Below are 22,851 nucleotides of genomic sequence, written 5' to 3'. Positions count from 1 at the left end.
GTGGGGTAGAAGTCTAGAGCCCTCTTCCCCAGGGAGGCAGGGACCCTACAGAGTAATCCCAGGATAACCCAAGGGTGGTGTGTGTGAGACAAGCCTAAGGCTCGGTGACTCCCGCCGGACTTCACAAGCATCCTCTTCACTTACTAAATCATATTACAAGATGACTGTGCCTCTGCCTGTCCTCATCATTCAAGCTCCAGCATAAGGTTGAGAGGCTCTCAACACTAGGCACATGAATGAGTCAACACCTATTTGTCACTCATCATTTTCATTTCATTCATTCATTTGCATTCATGCCCCAAGCAAGGCTGAGTACTTCCTATGGGCCAAACAAATGCTGCTGGTGCCAAGACAGCTTTCCCCATGAGGAATCTGACTGCTGACTCACACAAGACTCAGAGCCACAGCCACCTGAAGAAGTTCAAGGCCCAGGGCCCCGTTACTCAAAGTTGTTCTTACTATACTCAGTGCTTTTGAGAAAACCTGACCTTCCTCCAATGTTTATATTTCAGCTAAATAACAGCCAATCAAAGACTTATGCCTAAAACTGGAAAACAACATATTTTCCTTCGTTAAAGCACACAGTCAGTTAAACTTCCAAGACCCATAGCTGCCTGCCTCACTTGTCTTTCTTGCCCATCTTTCTTCTGGGTTCCTTCCACTACTATCTCGTTCTAAGTCCTCACCTTCAGCATTCTTACAGCAGCTCCCCAAGTGTTATCATTACTCACCCTTCCAGTGCAAATATGACCACACTCCTCCTTGGACATGAACAATTTCTGGACTCAGCACTGGTTGGGTTTTAACATGTGAAATGAGTTGGCTGAAATCCCTGGGAAATCCATCCACAATACAGCTACACACAATAGCTATAATCACATGCAGAAATCCTCACAGGTGGCTAAGGGCAGACTCTGGAAACCTCCCTTGCTTCTAAGAATATGAGGATGACAAAGCCACATGGAAAACAGACTGGCAGTTCATAGAAACATTCAGAAGAGCTCCGGTCAAAGGCTTGAGCATACATCTGTACACTCCAGTCCAGTGCAGAATTATTCCAACAACCAACAGTAGAAACAACCATTGGCAAATGCCCATTAACAGAAGAATGGACAAAGTGTGAGATACTTGTACACAGGAATACTACTCAGCCAGAAAACAGAGAATTCTGATAAAATAGAAAAAACTGACAGTTTGCTAAGTGAAATATAAAACAATCACAATGGAGAAATGCTCTGACCCCAGGTGTAGGACATGTCTAAAAAAGTAAAATTCATGGAAACAGACAACAACAAAACCAGAACATAGGCTGTGAGCAAGAAGATATTGTTTCAAGAATGCAGCACTACATCTTGTAAGATGAAGTATGTTCTAGAGATTGCCTTCATGGCAACAGCAATGCACTTTATTATACAATGTACTTAAAATGGTTAGTGTGATAAAACATTATAGCAAGTCTATTTTACCACAGCTACACATAAAAGTCGTTACCAAACATGAAAAGTCATTATCGAGCACGAACACATAGAGAATAACTCTAGTTTGTGTACTGGAGTATATTCTTTAAACATAATTCTAGCTGAGTTGTTTTGTTTTGAGATGGGAGATCTGATCTTTGGGCATCTATCTCCTCTGTACTGAGAATGGGGGCATATATCACCTACCTGACTCTGAAGAAGCCTTAAAAGGCTAATCAGAATGTATAATGCCATTTTCATGCAGGGCACTACGTTCAAACTTAAGGAACCTGAGCTGCAATCTGCACCTCAAATTCATCTGCCAAACACAGAAATACAAGCCCCAAAGAACAACTCTGAGGGGTTTATCAAATCAAACTGTAAGAGCTAGTGTTAGGCTTCCAGGGAACTCTCTCCAGCTGGGCCTCAGCCTACTGACTCCTCTTCCTCTCAGCCCCTCTGCCCTCCCAGCCCCCCTCTGGGATGCTCTATATTCCCTGCAATGGACCACCTCAGCAAGTGACATCTGCTCCAGCAAAGAGTCAGGGCCCATCAAGGGCAGTTCACCTAGAAGCCATAGAGTGAAACCTCCAACAAAAAGTCAGGGCAGTGACTTTGAGTCTTTGGAAGGTGGGTGTTGAGGAATAAGTCTTCAGTTAGCATTTGCTGTCTCTCTCTCTCTCTCTCTCTCTCTCTCTCTCTCTCTCTCTCTCTCTCTCTCTCTCTCTCTCTCTCTCTCCTTGTTATAGGCTGGGAACATCTTTATAACCCCAGCTACAGAGAAGAAAGTTTACTTGAGGCTCCTTGTAATCCTGCCATCCTTTCTATGACAAGAACTCTTAGTCACTTAGTCCAGGGTGTGAATGAGCTAAACTGCACCAGAGAATAGCGTCAGTGCAAGGAAATAATATTTGGTTTCCAAAAAGAAGACAAATGGTTCTCATGAATCAGACTCATACAGACAGGCTGCAGGAGATCTCAACCCTAATAAAAATTGCTATTGAAAGCCACAAGGCCTCTGGTACTCTGTGTCATGCAACAATTAGGACATGACTACCCAAAGGGGGCACGGCACCAGAAAGAGAGCCCTTCCTGGGTACAGCATGTCACATCAGCCCTTTCCCACCAGATCCCAGAGAAGGCTGCAGGCACAGCTGCCTTCTGCTCTGAACTGCATGCTGTCTTGCACTCATTCCACATCACTCACATGACAAGTCCATGTTCCCAGGCTCTCCATGGAGAGCTGGAAGTCTACTGCTTAGCAGGCTGTCAGGGCACAGCAGATCATCAGGAATACCCACTGCTTGGAGGGAGCATCACAGCCTGAAGTTTCCCTCTGAGAAATAAGCATGCTCTGAGTCCAAATTGTGGATTATCTGGAATTAAACAACTCCTTAATGAGGGCCCAGGTACTAAACATTTTTCTCTTTCAATGTTCTTCTAGCTTAATTTATGCTGAGGTATATTTACACACACACACACACACACACACACACACATTAGATGGTAAAAAAAAAAAAACAGCATGGCATAGCTTTAATTATGCTTCATTTTGCCCACTTGCTAGAGCCAACAATTTCATAATGAGGTGTCTGCTTTCTCATAAGTCAGAGTAGGCAGTTTTTCTTCAATTATATTTTAATTCACAGGTAATCACTCTTTGCAGCAGGTAGTGAATGGAGGGGACTGGGAGCCAGGGAGAAGGAAGATATGATGAAGTATTAAATAATTTCACTTGAATTTGTACCAGTAAGTATTATATGAATGGGCCTGTTTGCAAAAGCCAGGTGAAGAGGATGTATCATGCTCATATTATAAGCATCCTGAAGCCACCAGCTGTAACTCAAGTCTGAAACATACTGCTTCATACTTGGGTTTCCTGATCTCCTTTGCTTAATTTCCATTTTATCTTAAGGCATTCCCCTCCTTCTACCACCTTTTGCCAAGGATCAGGACATGACCCTGAGAGATTATTTAAGTAACTGCATTATCTCTGGGATTGTACCACTTTTCACAGCTTGTCTTATCTGAGTAATTATACTGCCCATGCCCAGGGAAATTAATAACAAATATCAAAGTACAAAACCTGAGAGAACTCGGATGTCTTACTAAAATTTCAATCTGAAACTATTTGCTATTATTAATAACCAGCAGATATACCTGACACTCAAGACCCTTGAGCACAGAAAGGTTCCAACTTAACAAGAAAGATGTAAACAGAATTCTCATCACCTGTCCACTTGTAATCAACCATCTTCCTTGTCTGGCCCATCTCAGGAAAGGGTACAACATCTCATCTGCCCCACATGTTTACACCTGGAAATCTCCCCGTAAACCCCAGTTCCTTGGTTTCACTTTTCTATATCTCTGTGGCTAAAGACCAAACCCAGGCCACCATTATCTTTCATATGGTCTAAACAAACAGCTTTCTTCACGATAGTCTGATTCTACATTACAAATCCCATAGTAAGTGCCCTTCAGTTTACTGTTTCAGACAAAGAATATTTATGTTTGTCAGGATTCTCAGAAGACACTACTCCCTGCAGTGCCCCATATGGGCCCACACAGGCTGCCACCGACTGTCCCTCACCTCACGGTGTATTACCCTTCTTCCGGGATTCCACTTACTCTGGTCCACTTTGCAATTTATGATTTTGAAGCATTTTGGTTTTTTGCATGCAATGTTTCCATTCCCCCTTGTGTTTTATGAGTGCCACTGACTGCCATCTTTACTCCATTTAAGTCTTAGACCAAGTATTAGACCCAGGAAGTCCTCCCTGGGCAAGCCTGCCAAATGCTGCCCCAAAGGCACCACAATTCATTCTACCTTCATCACTCTGATCTCGTAATCATCCACAGGCTGCCTGTCAATACCAAAGGCCCCTGTCCTAGAGTCATGTCTAGTTGATAGTAGTTCTCAGAAGGAGTCTGCTGAAGGATGGATTGTCTCCACAAAGAATGATAAAATAGTGATGATAGAAATGCAGCAGTAGGTAGGGACATTTCATTTTGATGAGAGCTGGGAATAGCCTGTAGAATGGGTTCACCTGCTTGATGTCTTAGAGCTGCAGGTGGCAGGAAAAATAAGGACCAGACCCTGGAACAAGCAAAGAACCAGCCCCTATGGCACAGGTTATTTCAGACATATCTGAGTCACAGCCACAAGCTGAGGGGGACAAAACTTGCAAAGGGGTGTACTGAGACAAACAGTATTTAGCAGATAGGATCACACCACTGAAATCAATGCCAAGCACCGGCATATTACATCAAATGATGTAAGCCTCCAAGTGATTTCTTCTAGCCACTATACAAAGCAGCTGGGAAAAAAACACTGCAAATTCCTAAGAACCTACAAGCACCCATGCCTTCACAAAGACCGCCTATTCAGTGGCTCTGAAAGCATTCTTGTATTTTACGGTCTCACTAATATTCAGATTATTTTAAGACAAAATTATTTAATGAGTATAACTTCCCTCAGTCATCACACAACCTGAATTTTGAAAGGCTGCATGATGAAGACGAAGCTGGACACCATAAAATAAACTAAGTTTCCAGAAATCCATAGACCCTGTGTCTCACCAGCTGGCTTTCTTTTTATTTTGGCTCAAGTAACACAGGATCTGGACTTTAGCCTGTTGGTCTCCAAAAGGAACAAGGTAAAGATAAGACTGATTGAAGGTGCATCCAAGGAGAATGAAGCAACAATTCTTCATAGGCATCTACTTGCCAGCACAGAAAAGGGAGCACTAACTGGACATCAAGGAGCAATCACAAGCCATGCTATGGAAGTAGGGCCCCCAAATGGAACAAGAATAGGACTGATGAAGTGAGAGCAAGGTTCAGGAGTCAGACCTGGACAGTGAGAGGACAGAGGTGATTCTGCACCATGCCTGCCACAAAGTACAAGCTAAACAAAGGACAGCTCCAAAGACACATCCCTGCGAGTTTCATTTCATTCATTCAGCTCATTATTTTATGTGAGATTCTCTTGGTAGGAAGCATGAAATAGTGGAACCTCAAAATGGGGGAATACCCAGAAGTCTTTTCATCTGGCTCCATGTTTCCAAATGTTTTTAATAACACTGTCATCTTACTGATGAAGCCACCAAGGACTTGAGCACTTAGGCTAACAACTAAAGGTCACCCAGATGCTAAACTCATTTAAAAAGCTCTCCTTTGTGTCTTCAGCCATCCTCTGACGTCTGAAAGTAGTGAAGATAATTCTCTGGGCTATGGGATGCCCTAAGACCAAAGCTTCCTCTGTTATTACAGATCATTTATAAAAACAAGATAAAAGCATTTAAGCCAAAGGGATCATGCACTGGGTAATCAAAGTGCCAACTTAAAATATTAGACAGTTATGAAAATGATAATGAAGCTTCTAACCATCTTTGCTAATACTTATTATGTTGTTAAGTAAAAAAAAAAAACAGAGAACATAATCCCATTTGTACTGTGATTATAACTAAGTACAATTATGAATATGCAGAAAAGAAACTTGGAAAATGACTGCAGCTGATATGCTGAGGAGATGCCCTTGCCCAAGCTTTATTACCATCAAGTGACTATAATGTTGCTGGCACCATAAATACCACCATAGTACTAATCACAGGGAAGAGACATGCTGTTCACTCACCCAGGGTTATACAACATGACTGCAGACAGGTTCTCACAGGACTTTGAGAGGTCGGTCATAGACAAGCTGAAGGAGGACAGAAGGCCACTCTAAGAGCAGACACAGGGCAGAGTGGTTACCTTGGTGGGTAAGAGAAGGCCAGTGCTCTGCATCCATTGCCTTCCGCTATTGACAGGCAATGAGATGCACACAATTGTGAATACTTAATATCTGCTAGACAGGGAGAGTCGGGCCCTTATACACCAGAAACCATTTTTTAAAAGTAAATTTTAGTTATTTATTTTACATCTTGGCCACCATTTCCCCTCCCTCCTCTTCTCCCAGCCCTCCTTCCAACCACACTCCCTCTAACCCACCCCCACACCCAATCTACTCCTCCTTTTCTGTTCAGGAGAGGGCAGGTCTCCCATGAGTATAAACAAAACATGACATATCAAATTGCAATAAGACTAAGCACCTCCCCAGGTATTAAGGCTAGGTCCCCAAAAGTCAATAAAAAAAGTCTGGGGACAACACCTGTTCCCTCTGTTAGGAATCCCACAAGAAGACCAAGCTACACAACTGTCACATATATAGAGTGACTAGGTCAATCACATGCAGGCTTCCTGGTTGTTAGTTCAGTTTCTGTGAGCCCCTATGAGCCCAGTTTTGTGGATTATGTAAGCGCCCCCCCCCCAGCCTTTGGTGGTACCCTTAACCCTTCTCCTATAATCCTTTCTCCCCCTCTTCAACAGGATTCCCTGAATCCCACCTAATGTTTGGTTGTGGGTCTGCATCTATTTCCATCAGCTGCTGGATGAAGCCTCTCTGATGACAATTAGGCTAGGTAGGCATCGGGAGATGGCCAGTTCAGGCCACATTGCTAAGAGTCTTAGCTGGGGTCATCCTCATAGATTTCTGGGACACTTTCTTGTGTGAGGTTTTTACCTGACCCTGAAATGTGCCCCTTTATTTACCAGGCATTCCACAGCTCAGAAAGCCTCCTAGCTACACTGCATTGAAGTTTAGGTAGGGGTTAGAAACTGTAACTCTGGTGCCCTTAACATTTACATTTACTGTGCAATAGAGATAAATGGGTAAGTGAGGGGAAGCCTAAAAGGTAAGAACTGGTCTATTTGCTTCCAAGGAAAGCTATTGGCAGACAGATTTCCCCATATCTCTCTGAAACAATGTCTAAAAGGGACCATTTAGAGTGGCCCTGGGCTGGAATGGACAAGAAGATTTACTGGCTGGATTAAGTTGAGGGATGTAGCTTTGTTCTCATTTTCCAATAAAGGTCCTGACAGTCTTGGGTAGCCCTAATATCGGAAGGAGTGACATAAGATACTATGTCACTTGGTGGCTAGAATAAAGGCCTTGGGCGTGCAGGTCAGGGCTGAGGTCCTGGTGGCCCACCTCCTGCCCTCACAGCTGTCATAGACAGTCTGTCTTAGTCTAATTTCCCACTTGGTTACTGGAGTGGTAACAGCTGCTGTAAAGACAACATGGTGGAATTTCTACGTAAGCTCAGCACAGTTCCCAGCTCATGACAATGCAGGCTGTAGTATTTACTGCCTTCAGCAGTCTAAGGAAAGGTCATGGTGCAGATTTCTTTCCTTCTCATTCAATGGTCCTCTCTTGGTGTGGGTTTCAGCCTTCCTCTACCACTGAGCATTATAAGACCCCTGACCACTCCCATACAACCAAACTCATTTCTCTCAATGGCCCTAAACTCACCCCACTCTGTCTCCTACCCAAGTGAAAAACAATTTACTATGGTGGACTTGCGATAAGAGTGATTCAGTGCTATGTTACTTAAACAGATTCTGGAAGATGCAAGCCACTCGTCACTTAATGCTACATAAAACCTGACTCTTCCAGGGATGCACAGACTAGCGAGAAGGGTCTAAAAGGAACAGCTTTTTTCTTGTGAGCTTTGAACTCTACTTGCTGGCACTCCAACTCCATCATCTGTTAGGAAACAAACTGCCTAGAATTTACCTAGTTATAGAGCTCTCTTTCCAGAGGTTTTAATCCCACAGAGTAAAGTACAAACTAGGATACACCCCCATTGCATCTGGGGTCAGTCCCCATGCCCTCACCTTCCTCTTCTCCCTGAGCTTGGCAGCTTCCTTTGGGTGGTTAAAGCGGAACATATTGGTTCTTCCCAAGAGTATCACAGCACCTGGAATACAAAAGAACAACAGCAATGGATAGACGGCAATGTGATCAGTGGTAGGCCGTGTGGTCAGCTAGCAATAGCAGAGCATGGACTTCTTCTTCTAGTGCATTAGAAAATAATAAGGGGATGGTTTAGTCTCAAAGGCCCACCTATGGAAGCTAATTTTAAACCTGCATGTACTTTTGTTTTTACAGCTGGATGTCACAATATTCAAAACAACCTAGGCAGAAGTGATGAATCTAAGCTTTATAAGCTATTATGAGATTTTAAACTTAATATGCAGATAATTAGACTTGTGATTATTTGGAGGAAAAGAAAAAAACCCTCCAGGACTCTAAAGAAATGCATCATCAAGCAAAACATGTAATTTCAAATGTAGGAAATGTTTATTAATGCTTACAAAAGCAGACACTTAAAGACAAGCAGTTTCAAAAGAAACAGTGGGACCAGCAGAGTTCCTACGCTAAAACCTGACAGTGCCTGATGTGGAAGAAGCTGCAATGCATAAATCTATACACATCTATTCTCAAGGGAGCATGCTGCTTCCTATCACAAATCCTGTTACAATTTAGATGTCTGCATTAGATATGCTGGACCACAATCCTCATTCAGTATCAAGTACCCAGTGAACAAGGGAAGCCAAGGCTGCTGTCCAGGAATGACCAAAGAGGAGAGGGATCAGCAAAAATATGCAAAGAGTTTCTGAAGTCAGACTTGTCCAGATCCAGCAGATTGACCATAAAAGGGAGTGAGCTCCCTGGCCTTAAGGACATTTAAGAGAAACTATATTACACACACTCACACTCACACTCACACACACACACACACACACTCACTATCCTGTGGTCTCTTCCATGCCAGACCATCTTTGCCACCTTATGACAGAATGCATTTAGTCTCAGTCCTGAGAAAGACAAGACTTATGCTCTGGAGTCAGTCATCAAGGGCAATGCCTGTGACAGTCTAGCATCAAGGTACCAAGTACAGACTGAAGTAGCTAGAAGCAGACTTCTGCACCAAAGATGAAGACTGCTCTCCCTGGACACTTAGAGAATGGCAAGAATTAGAGCCATGGGTATCAGGAGAAAAACAGGAGCTATATATGTATAGAACACAAAAATTCAGGTCTAATCCACAGAAAGGTTTTGTTTTGTTTTTTTGTTTTTTACAACAGCAAAACACAGGCATAAGATGTGTGAACCTGGAGAACTGAGAAAAACATTGACCAGAGCTTACAATCTAGTGAACAGTGATTAAAAGGCAACCCATAAATTTTGTGTTTCCCACAAAAGATTTCAAAAACAAAAATACTAATTATCAATAATTAAAAACTTATATAAGATTCCACGTAAAACTTAGGGGTATCTGTGGCAGTTTGGAAGAAAATGGCCCACAAAAGGAGTGGCACTATGGGAGGTGTGGCTTGTTTGGAGTAGGTGTGGTGTTGTTAAAGAAGTGTGTTACTATGGAGGTGGGCTTTGAGGTCTTATATATGCTCAGGCCACACCTAGTGTTATAGACCACTTGTTGCTGTCTGTGAGTCAAGATATAAGAACTCTAGCTCTTTCTCTAGCACCATGTCTGCCTGCATGTTCCCTTTCTTCCCTCCATGAAAATGATGTACTAAACCTCTGAATTGTAAGTGAGCTGCCACAATTAAATATTTCCTTTGGAAGAGATGCCCTGGTCATGGTGTCTCTGCACAGTAATAGACACCCTAACTAAGACATCTTTGCACCATCCCTTGAGAGAACAGTATCAACAGGTCCTTAATGTCCCTTGGTGAAAATCCTGGAGCCCCTAAGGGCTGATACACCCTCTGGCTGAGCACAAACAACTGCCTCTTGCTTGGGTGTAATCTTTGCCAGGAGTCATAACACAACTCCAGTCATATACTCCGGAGCTTCAGAAATTATCGCCCTACGGCCAACTAGTCAGTGTACTGTCTTAGATGTCTCAGAGAAGTTTCAAATCCATACAGTTAGCAGCTGACTGCAGAGACACCAGCCACGGGGGAAACTGAAGGGCTGGGTTCAGTGGAAGTTACTGTTTCGCAGAAAATGGAGCCAACATGAGGGGAGGACAGTTTTGGGAGACTCACGAAAGCAGAAGATCTTTGTCTCATGAACAATCTGTTTATCGTTTCATAGAAATTCATACTTGTGTCTCTGCCACTCTAGAAAGGCAACATTACTGTAATTAAGAAAGATGTTTCCCACTCTTCCACTACTAAGATGCAGAGCTGTATCTCTTGTAGAAAGTCACAATCTAAGCAATTATATCTAAGACATAGGTATATTGAATACTCTTCAGTTACATTAGAGATTAATAAGGCAATCAAATTCCAGGTGTTAATTACACCTAATCCAATTCTTTTCTTCCTTCTGTTAACCAAATGCCTAGCTAAGCAAGTTGAAAACTGCAAAAATATGTTAATGGAAAAATAGAATAGTATCTCAGAGACATTATTTCAACTCACATTAAGTCACTGAAAATAATCTACCCATCTATGTTACTTGCATGATATATACAGTTAAAAGCCCTTTAAAAATTATGAAAGGAAGCAAAACTATCCACAACAATTCATTATTTCCATTTTAATGTGTGTCAAGTAAGTACCACTGACTATGTTTTTATTCAAGCCACCACTCTACCTACCTACCTACCTACCTACCTACCTACCTACCTACCTGGGGAGGGAAGAGGAAGGGAGGGGAGGGGAGGGAAGGTCAGTGAAGGGGAGGGAAGGGAAGGGAGGGGAGGGGTGGGGGAAGGGAGGGGAGGGGTGGGGAAGGGAGGGAAGGTCGGTGAAGGGAAGAGAAGGGAGGGGAGGGGAGGGAAGGTTAGTGAAGGGGAGGGAAGGAAAGGGAGGGGAGGAGAGGAGAGGGGAGGGAAGGTCAGTGAAGGGGAGGGAAGGGAAGGGAGGGGAGGGGGTGGGGAAAGGAGGGAAGGTCAGTGAAGGGGAGGGAAGAGAAGGGAGGGGAGGAGAGGAGAGGGGAGGGGAGGGAAGGTCAGTGAAGGGGAGGGAAGGGAAGGGAGGGGAGGGGTGGGGAAAGGAGGGAAGGTCAGTGAAGGGGAGGGAAGAGAAGGGAAGGGAGGAGAGGAGAGGGGAGGGGAGGGAAGGTCAGTGAAGGGGAGGGGAGGGAAGGGAAGGGAGGGGAGGGGTGGGGAAAGGAGGGAAGGTCAGTGAAGGGGAGGGAAGGGAAGGGAGGGGAGGGGAGGAGAGGGGAGGGGAGGGAAGGTCAGTGAAGGGGAGGGAAGGGAAGGGAGGGGAGGGAAGGGAAGGGAAAAGGAAGGGAAGAGACCTAGAGGAAAGCTGGCTTTTAACAGCCTTGTAGAGGAGGTGATCTTAGAAAGGAAAGGAAGCCTGAAGTAGAGAGGAAGGAAGCAGGAACTGAGGAAAATAGAGAATGCTGCAAGAGAGGCTAAAATGGAAACTAGAAACTACCAGTGGGTTTTGCCTCAAGGAGAGATGTGGACTTTATGGTCAAAGCAAGAAAGCAAACGCTGGGGACAGGAGGAAGATGTAAAGAATACAGGTACACTGAGTACAACAGTGTTTACAGACCCCTGTGGCAGGAAAGTCAGGCTGTGGAAGAGACATCAAGATTAACAGGAAACCCAGTGGCAGAAGGAAAGGGACCTTCCAGGGCTATATTTGCCAAAACAGAGCTCAGGGTAGATCTCCCTGAGAAAGTACATGATCTAAGATGGGTCTTGACAGGCTGTGAGGCTTTTGAGTCTCAGATCTGCACCCTCCCACACCCCTTATAAGTGCCCTTCTCTTTCAAAAAGCATCTGTTTTTATCAGTGTCCATGAATCCCTTGGTTCAGTTCTTTGTTACAGAACACTGGAAACTTCAGTAGGCACCCTTTGGGATCGGATCATACCTATAACATGTTAATAAACAGAGGTTAAAGTGGGTGGGTCTAGTGGCAGAGTTAGTTTTCATTTATTAAAAGGAAATTCATGAATGTACTTAGAAAGCAATAAGCCAGCTAAAGGTGGATTGCTGGGTGGGTGGACAGACAAATGAGACTGGTTAGTGAAGTAATATTCAAATGAGGGCTGAGGCTATGGGTCAATGAGTAAAATGGTTGCTGTGCAAGCATGGGGACCTGAGCATAGATCACCAGCACCCATGTAAAACTCCATGTACTCGGTTGTACTTGCAACGCCAGCACTGAGGGAGGGTGTGGAGGGGGGTGGACTGAAGCCAAATCAAAAAAGAAGGTTCATAAGATACTGAGGAAGATATCTGACAATAACCTCCAGCTTTCACACCCATACCCACCCCTATCCCCATACACCATACACCACCACACACCCCACACACCCTGACAGACACACATACACAATGTCTCTGGGTGAGACAAGGAAGATTTATGACTGAACCTCTTTGGAATTCAGTGTCCTTGTCTACTCATCAACTGAAAAAGTCCTAAGGTTCCGCCTCGACCTTAAGTTCCTTTTAACTGTCAATGACTCCTTGCTTGAGGTTAATGTGATTAATCGCAGCAGATGGACTTTCTGTGATGCGCTTAATTTGTAATTTTGAGAGCATGTCTAAACCTCGATGAAATATATGATGGCTTCTCTGAGATTACTTCAGAGCTTGTTAAATATCCAAAGACAGACAAATCCCAGACAGTCTTAAAAGGGAACTGAGGGGGAAATGACATTGTAAAAAGGGAGACAAAGTCCTTTGTTTTATAAAAGATAGAAAGCTTCCTTCATTTAATCTCTGTGAATGAGAAATACAAACAATGGTTTCATATGAGACTTTTCTATTTTTAGTATGTCAAGTAAGCTGAAGCATATATGTATTTCTAGTGATTTCTAGGGAAGATAGGAACAATACTTAATACTACAAGCAATTACCTTCCTCCTTGATTTTAATGAGATTTTTCTAATTCTGCTACTGCATGAATAAATTAACTTGTTTTTCTACTAAATGTTGTCATATGTTTATTTCAGAGGTGTCTGTATGAAAGATGCTGTTCTGAGTTATAACTGATACAAACACAAGAGACAACTATGTTCCCCAAAGAGCATGGTCCAAGGTAACAGGAGCTTAGATGCTAGAGACAACAGAAACCGGACTCTGCTTCAGGGCTCCTCATTTTACATTTTAATTATTTAAGCATCCCACACAGAGGCTGTGTTCCTAAAAGGATGCTTGGTAAAAGAGAGATTTAATTTGAGTTATGATGGGTGGAGGATCCAGACTCAGAAAATACAACACACTGCCCTGAAAGGTGGATGAACAGGAATCTTGGGTAATGAAGGGCAAGTATATTCTCATTTTGTTGCCTGATTCCAGGAAAATGAAATGCTTTGTAAGAACCTTCTCTGTAATTCAATATAAGCTTAAAAACCTTATTTTGAAATGAACTACAATGTTAGCATCATTTTGGAGTCATGATAGAATCTAATCTTCAGTAACATGTACCACTACATAAGACAGATTAAGTTGTGTGTTCTAGGGCTTTATACTCTTTAAATGGCTAGTACTTAAAGCACAGGAATTACAGTAATTCTATTTCAAAATGGCTTTGGGAAGCTAGATGTGAAAGACTAGAAGTTACAGGGAACAGATAATTTTATGCAGATTCTAAATGGATTCAGACAAGACATGAAGGTGCCACTGACAGGCTTGGGTATGAATGACAGGTACTGGGCATCAATGTGATACTGCAGCAGATGTCACTATCAAAGCATGCCATCTGATCACTGGCTTTTGTGATGGCAACAAATGCATAGGACACCTTACCAAAACCCACAAGAGCTTTGACACCTCCCTCATCAGTGATCACATTTCAAACAAAGAGTTATGCATTAGATAAATCACTTTACCCCTCATTTAGTCTCAGTAAAATGAAAATTTATAAGCTTAGATTCCGGACCTCTAGAGAAGAAAGGAAATTGATTTTCAATCTTTGCTATTGATGTACCCAATCAAATAACCATCAAGTGTTATTTGATGATCTGTGTATGAACTGAGTACAAATCTTTTAAATCTTCAGGATGTACCAATCCACCCCTCCCCATAAAATTTCAGATGTGTGCATGAGTGAATCAGGCTAATGTTTTTCTTCTTAAAATTTCATGGAGGAAACAGATTGCTTCCAACAGGGATATGTCTGTCCTTTCCAAGGAAAATGTGGATTTGTCATGAAATAATCCAAGAGCAACAAAAAAAAATCACAGATGTGGGGAGAATGGCTGCTCAGTTATCTGGAATTCACCAAAGCTTGTCTGGCTTACAGTGTTGCTTTATGTAACTGGGGCAGAATGTCAGACTCTGCCTTGCCATTGATGAGGAGGTCCTCTGTAGCTGCTGAAGTAGCCTCAGAACGACTCATGTGCGTAAAACAGAAGGATGGGCTGTCATAAGGGCAGCATAGTGAGTGTCCAGTTAAAAAGTTTCTACTTAGCTTACTGACTTAACTGAAGATACCAAACCAGGGAAGGTTCTAAGATCTGTCAATTAGGAGTCAACCACACTGCCATATTAGCTGATTTCAATATAAAATAAACATTAAAAAGAGTTGTTTACAATACCAGTCTGTCATTAACATCAAAGTGCTCCCTAAATCCCAGTATTTAACATTGCTCTTGCAAAGAGCACTGTTACTCTTAAAGACTGTTGGGGAGAGTGAGTGGGCTAAGAAGACTAAGAGCAACCAGACTGAAAATGACCACTTTCTTCCTCTTGGCTCAAACTAGGAGGAAACTCAAAAAATGCTTATTGGTATAAAATACCGCTGCTTTGGTCTAGACAAGAAACCAGGAAGTCCCTGGTACCAAGTGGAAGCAGCCTGCCTCCACCATCCTAGGTAACTACTGCTGCCTCCGCTTTGTGTCCTTTAAATCCTTTGCCCTGGACATGAGTATAGGAGAGAAAACGGAAAACTAAAGTACAGAGGGCACAGTGGGAATTCCAAGGTTCACTACCACATGTGCACACACTGCCCTAAGCCTCAGAAGCATGTTCAGCCAGAGAGATATGATAAGCAGCAGAAACCTGCTCAGCCAGAAACAGCCTAGCCAGTAGTAGAAGATGGACTGTTACTTGGATAGCACAAAGGCTTTGACATGGAGCCAGCATCAGTGTTGCAGACATAGTCTCCATATATAGGTTAGGCTGTTTCTAACTTAGGCCTGAATCCAATGAGGGAACATGCTTGTTGAAACAGGCTATCACTATTTCCCATCACAGAATTTCAATGAAACTCACTGTCCTTTAACAAATGCTCAAAAGTTTCCCAATTCAAACCATTATTATTACTTCCTTAATGAAGGAAGAATCAGGAAGATGTCAATGAGCTGGTAAAACATTTAAAGCAAGCTACTCCTGAGACCTTTGAGCTAGCAATATTTGAACAAGTATTTTGACTTTAAAACAAATATAAAATTAAATTTTCGGTAAGATAATGCATTAAAAGTAAGAATAAAACTTTGTGACCCAGAATCACAACAATCAGGCAAACAAAAGCCTTATAGGATGAGCCCCATAGCAGGAGGTAGCTGTGGAGAGAAATCTAAACTAGACAGCAAATTGGAGCATGAAAAGAACAGGAGACAACAACTAAAATATCTAATTTTTATGTGATTAGAGACCCAGAATGAACGAGAAGCATATACAGTAGAGGAAAATGTTTTTAAACAAATGATAATAGCAAACTTCCCAACTCTGACAGACAGACATCCATAGATTCAGAGGCTTAGTAAATTCCAATCTGGTAAACTTGAATAGAGGGAACCACTATAGGTTTAAAGAGAAATCTGGCACTAGTGAAGTGTCCAGAGATCAACAAGGATGACCCCAACTAGCAATCTAAGCAATAGTGGAGAAGCTACCTTAAATGCCATTCCCCGATAATGAGAATGATGGCTACCTTATATGCCATCCTAGAGCCTTCATCCAGTAGCTGAGGAAGCACAAGCACATACCCACAGCTAAACACTGAGCTGAATGCCTTAAATCCAACTGCAGAGAAGTAGAAGTGATGAGCAAAAGGGTCAAGACCAGGCTGGAGAAACCCACAGAGACGGCTGACCTGAACAAGGGGGAAGCTCATAGATCCCAGACTGACAACTGAGAAATCAGCATAGGACAGAACCAGACACCCCGAATATCGGTGTTACTTAGGTGAACTGGGAAGTCTAAGGGACCTCTGACAATGGAACCAGGAAGTATCCCGAGTGCATAAACTGACTTTGGGAGCCCATTCCCCAAGGAGGGATACTCTCTTAGCCTAGAGACACACAGAAGGGCCTAGGCCCTACCCCAAATGACTTGACAGACTTTGATGATCCCTCATGGAAGAGGGAAAGACAGAAAGAAATCCACGGGAAGACCCCACTGTAAAGCCATCTTAGGCATTGTGAAGCAGAAGTTGCTGAAAGGATCAGAGAGACTAAAAACTTAAGTGTGATGGGTGAAACAGCAAAGAAGGAGTGAAGATAGGCAAATAGCTGTTTTTCTGCCAATGTCCAGGGTGTCAAGAATCTGGTGTCAGTTTGACTAGCTTTAGTCAGCCGCTCATACAGAATCCCACATCAGAACTACTTCTAGACACAAAGCCCCACATCACTGGGGCATCATCCCTAGATCTTAGCAGCACAGGGCTTAGGAATCTGTACATCTAATAAGCTCACGGGTAATGCTGATGTCACTGCCCTGGGACACACTTGGAGAACCATTCTCTTTTGAAAAATAGCTCAGGCTTTGGCATTCAAAAGAATCTCAATTTTCAGGTCTCTTACTAGACGAAGGCATCTGAGGAGTGCTCAGGTCAGTACAGGGGAGTTCACAGGGAACAGACACTCCTATCTCCCAGCACTCAGTAGAAGACAGATTCTTTGCCTTAGCTGGATACCGTGGTTCAACCCTCAAAGATCTATTTTCATTCCCAGTTCCACTAAGGTTCCTTTTTAATTTGTCACTGAGCAACTCACAGCAGCCCTCCAGCAGATGAAAATTTTATCAAAGGCTCCTCAGCTCCACTCTGCAGACAATCACCTGTTCCCTCTTTCGGGGTGCTTGAATAAATGCAAATATATTTTGGCACTCAAGCATATCATATTCAAATGCAACTAAGTGTAAATTTCCAAGATGCAGTTTCTGTAGTGCTTCTAAAATGAAAGATGAATGTTCAATGGATCTGACCGACCAGCAGGGAAGACCAAAGGTGCCCACTGATATGAATGTAAACATTAATTACATTTAACAGTGACCAGCTTGAAAAACATACAATATAGCAACAAATAATTCAAATGAAAAAGACTAGTGCCTGGAAATTCCAAGTCAATGCTTAAGTGTTTCCTGAATTACAGCACATTAGGTTATCGTGCCATTTCGTATTAAATATATGGTGGTTGGGGTGTAGAGGACTTAGGAGCTTAGTCTCTACCAAGAAGAGCTCTGGTCTCTGGATTAGATATTGTGTTCAAATATTTACCTTCTTCTTTCTATGCACTCATTTTATGGAGCTAACAAAGAATCACGAGAAGCAGGGGACTTGAGTTCTGGGTACCCATTAAGAGACAGGTATGCTTAGAACTCAAGATGAAGGGAAAGATGTCTTATGCCAAGTGTTGATATATACAAGGAATATTCTATCCCATTCGTGCTTACAGTACCAGAAAATATTCTTCATTTTACTGACAATGCTAATGGATGAAACCTTGCCTATTATTGAGTGTGTGTGTGTGGCGGGGGTGGGGTAATGCTATTTGAAAGAAGGCAGTTCACTGACACAAGTTAAAAATGAAGAAAAAGAAAGATGAAAAACACCCTTGCCCCTAATGGTGACATCTTTCTAAATTTAGACAAATCTATTAGTTGGCATTCACATGTGTTAAGTGATTTAGATAAGGAAGTTATAATTACTACTTGTGCTTTTTTAATGGCACAGCCTAGCGCATTTCCAAATGAAAGTAATTTACCAATGAAGAGATGGCTGAATCCTGAATATCAGCAATAAGCTGGAAACTGGTGATGATAGGGGAGGTTGCGATGAGTAATAGAAGATGAACCTGGGAGGCAGTCACCTGAGGGTAATGTAGTAAGACATCATTATGATGTGGGTTGACATCCATCTGTGTTTTCTGTCCTAGATCCCTTTTATTCTGAAAGCAGGGGACTGTTACAAAATTGTTTCTCCCGTTATGTCTTTCATAAATCCAATCAACAGTTTACAAACCAGGACAATTCTGAGGATCAAGGAATGATGGGCCAGGAAGAACAATAGATCAATAACTACTGCAGTAAGCCAGAGACTAGAGTTAGGGCAACAAGTGTAAGGTATCAGAGTGGCCTGGAGTTCATGATCTTCAGGGCTATGAATAGAACCCGTGCCTGGTTTGGAAAGCCAAAAAGATTTAACAACATATACATGTCAAGGTTTCAGAGGCATAATGAGGCATAATAAGTAGTCTGCTATAATTTTTTCAATGTTCTGTACTAATCAGCAGCTGTCCAGCTACCCCAAGATCTATCTTCAAGAGGCTTGGCTGCCAAAAGTCAATTCAAAACACCTGACTTTGCAAAACTTACCTAAGCAGGACTGTGAGGACATGCTCTATAGAACTGACTTTCAAATGCTTCTTGATGGGAAAAAGCCAATAGAGGTTTTTAAGTATAAAACACTGTTTTATTTAATCCCACTTACTATGTTTTTAACAAAGTTCATTTTTTTAGACTTTACTACAGGTTTTAAAAAATTAAATGCTTATTGAGATACTCTGTGATCATTATACACAAATTTTAACCCTGGAGGAGGGATGTGTCAGTCCCATTTCTTTTTCTTTTCACTACGTATATTCATTCACACACCTTCAATTTAGCAAATCACTTTGTATTTTAAAACATGGTCCAGTTTTCATCTTAAAAAATCTATAAACACCAAGCAAGCCAAAGTAGATAATTGTATTTCTTAATTTATGAAAGACAGCAGCTGTCTTACCATAGACAGGATATATGTTAACGAAAGTCTAGGTGGAAAAAAAAAATTGTCGTCTTGTTACTCTTATGCAATGCCATGCCATCTAGCAACCTGTGCCCTGATGCTAGTCAGTGGCATTTATACTCTGTGCACAATGCTCTTACACCTTCAGACATGGTGGAAGCAGTTCAGGAGCTCAGCATAATGCCAGAGCAGCTCAAGGCACTGGGTCTGAACATCACCATGGCACTATGAAGATGAGAATTAAGAGCATCCCAGAGGGAAAGACTAGTCCTGCAATTAGCCTTCAATTTCAATTAGTTCTAAGACTTAGCAAAAGTCACATCTGAGATAGTTTAAAAGATCAAAAGTTACTTCCTAACCTGAATCGATACCCAAAGCAGATATATTTTAAATTGAGCTATCTAGTTAGGTAGAAGAACAAAATAAAGTATAAAATAAAATTATTTCATGACATTTACCAATAAGTTTCAATCCAGAAGAGAATTAGAGACATAATTACAGCTATCTGAAGAATTTCTGGAAACTCAGTAAACTAGTGATCCTTCTTTCCCGGGCACTGTAAGAGCAAAGAATCACCCAAAGTTAACTGTTAAGGTATACATAGAGCACACACCAGATGGGTAGTGCTCTTTATGAAACTGGACAGTTGTAGCAAAGTACAAGGTAAGTCTAGATCTCTTGTCTTAGAAGGTAAGCAAAAGCTCACAGAACAACGAGGCCAAGCCAAAAGACACAGAAGCCACCTTGAAGAAACTCACACTGGTCAAATCTGGAACGATTTGAACATTCAAAATAAATAACGGCAAAAGAGAGCAAATACTAAATACAATGCCTATGTGACCCTGCTAATTTAAATAGATGAATAAACAAATAGCAATAAGAGAAAGCTTTTCCTTACACTAAAAATTCAATTGACAAATGTAGAAGAAATGATAAATAAATAGCCTTTTGAAAACAACAGAATAATAATTCAGCACAAATTTTAAAAATAGTTTCTGAAACAGTGAATCAGCATGTGACAAGGATAAGATTATTTATAATCAAAATGCCTTCCCAAAGCATTATCTAAAACCTAAGCTAGAGGAAGTAACTTCACAGTGAAAAGGCCTGGCCAGATGCACATTTACCAGGGAACCATCAGCAATGGACAGATGGCAATCTGGGGTGGGAGAGGAGAATAATGCAAAACTGTTAGAAATGCATCATATTGGAAGTGTAAGCCACTGTACAAACAAACACAGTATTAGTCTAATTATGAGAAACACCAGAGAAATTCTACATTTAAGCATACGACACACTCTTCAATGTTATAAAGTTCATGAAAACCAAGGACCTGCTCTAGATTCAAGAAACTAGAGATGTGGTAAATAATACCAAGCACGTCAGATCCATGAGAAACAGATGGCCAAACCAGAATGAGGTCTGAGGACCACCATTAATTTTCTAGTTGTGTGGCTGTACTGTGGATGTATGGAGAATTTCACTGATGGAGGAAATATACAGCAAAGATTGGACACTGTCATATTAGAACTCCAATAGGCCCCTAGAGAACATGTAATCCCCTGAGTTTGGAACAGTTGGAACATTTAAGAGGTGCAATCTCCAGAAAGGTTATAGTGTGCCTCCCTTTTCTCTTTTGATTTCTGGTCACGAGGTAAGTGTTTTAATTCACCACAGGCTCAAAGCCTGGGGCCACCTTTTCTTTTCTTAATCTTATCAATTTAGCTCTGGGTGGGGGGGGGGCGCGAAAGCAGACTAACAAACATGTAATGGTTACTTTCACATGGCTCTGTGATTCAAAAGCTCAGCACTACTTTTACACCACCACCCCTTTTTAAGAATACTGAAGTTGTGTCAAACAGGAAAGGCATGATACCCATCCTGTGTGTATAGTTGCAAATATTCACAAGAAGGACATAAACACTGGAAGTAAAAGTCTTAAAGGAAATCACTGCATTAAATGTTACTTTGTAAGAGGTACATTTTACCCTAAAAACTCCTCTAATGAATAATTCTCATAATAATTGCAAGTATTCATAAATGTCATAGTTAATTCAACAAGACAGTGGGCTTTATAAAGCAGCCCGCCAGCAAGATGGAAGAGAAAGCACAAGGAGGTCAACAGTCTTTACCCTCTGTGTCTTAATCAATACAATGCATATGCTCCCTAATGCCAGCTTGCTTTCTCAACATATACAGAGATCTCTGAAAAGCAAAACCAGGTACCTTGATTTAGCTGAGTGGCATCCATGATCTGAACACCATTCACCGAGCACTGGGACCCGCTCAGGGGTATCAGAGTCACCGTTCCCCCGACATTCTCAAAGACACAGTGCTCACTCTCCAAGTCAAGACCATGGAGGACTAGGAGAGAAAAACAAAGGAGAAAGTTGGTCCCCATTTTTGGTGTCTGTCATCATGATTCCCCATTATTTATTTCATGATTTTTCTTTTCCACAAAAGTTCTGAGAACAATTATGTTCAGGGACTCTGCAACGTCAAGTGGCAGAGACACAGGCATTTGCTGATGGTCACCGCAGAAGGTCTGACTATCCCCTGTGAGCTCTGCCACACAGCAGCTGACTGTTCCTGATAGGGAGACACAGTTGAGTGGCTTGTTTAACTGAGATCAACAATGACAAACTTCCGCCAGCCACAGGGAGACAAGAACAAAAGCATGTGGGTCTACGACCCATGAGCATTTACAGAGAATGCCTCCTCCCAGAAACACAAAGCAGAGATATGACACAGTACGGCACGGCACGGCATGGCCCACAGGAGGTCCTGGAGCTTTGAGAGGCTTCTACGTGTCCCAATGCCATAGCCTGTGCTGACTCCAGACCTCTGAGAACAGTCAGTTGATGATGGTTACCTGGTTACCTATGAACATGCTGGCAATGGCAGATGTGAGCACTCTGTTTCTCAGGAGTAGCTCCCACTTTCCCTGCAGAACTGCATCATTGAACATCCCTTGACAGAGATCACCATCTTCACCAACTGTCACCATTTACAGCTACTCCCAAGACCAAATGCATAATTCAAACAAGGGGTTTGATGTAAAAGCAAACTTAAAAATATTTGAGTCCGGGAGCTTCTGGAATGGTTTTTCGGCTCTCCCCATCTCTAGTACATAAGAGTATAGAGACACATCTAACAAGTGGCTCATTAGCATATACTTAATGGAAAAGCAAGTTCCTCACCAGCAACCCTAAATGGGTCTTGAAATGGAATAATTCTTCCCCCGATCGCTACTGTGCCCCTCTACACAGATATACCAACTACCACCACATTCTCTACCACAGGCTGCCTAAGGGATGCTCAGAACACTGTGCAGGCTGCCATCTTCTCAGGCTGAATTGCTGGCTAGCTGTTTGTCTTCTGAAGGCAATAGGACACCCAGAAGGCCATGCCTTCTGATATGGCCCTGGCCTCATACTTTGCCATCATCTTTATGTAGAGAACTGTCTATATTCTGACTTATAAAAGTCTGCTAGCTTGTTTCCATCAATCACTGTGACAAGTACAGAGTGACAGGTGCATTGTGATTTAAATAACTGTGCTAGCAGGATAGACAGCATATGTGGGGTGGCAGAAGGAAGTGGTTCTTCTATTTTGTTCAC

At 42.2% G+C, this 22,851-nt stretch overlaps 1 protein-coding gene across 1 annotated transcript in view; it reads right to left on the bottom strand.

Annotated features, from left to right (window-relative positions):
• Window positions 1-22,851, bottom strand: part of Kif16b (kinesin family member 16B) — a 182,505-nt gene that overhangs the window by 28,222 nt on the left and 131,432 nt on the right. Inside the window, exons 15-17 of the mRNA XM_051183275.1 lie at window positions 21,458-21,595; window positions 8,175-8,257; window positions 6,094-6,182 (exon numbers count right to left, since the gene is read on the bottom strand). Coding sequence (XP_051039232.1) covers window positions 6,094-6,182; window positions 8,175-8,257; window positions 21,458-21,595 — 310 coding nt within the window. The remainder of the gene's footprint in view (window positions 1-6,093; window positions 6,183-8,174; window positions 8,258-21,457; window positions 21,596-22,851) is intronic.

Source organism: Phodopus roborovskii, unplaced genomic scaffold (assembly GCF_943737965.1).
Source record: "Phodopus roborovskii unplaced genomic scaffold, PHOROB, whole genome shotgun sequence".
NCBI lineage: Eukaryota > Metazoa > Chordata > Mammalia > Rodentia > Cricetidae > Phodopus > Phodopus roborovskii.
Note: the sequence above shows the minus strand (reverse complement) of the source record. Positions and strands in the feature narration are given on the sequence as shown.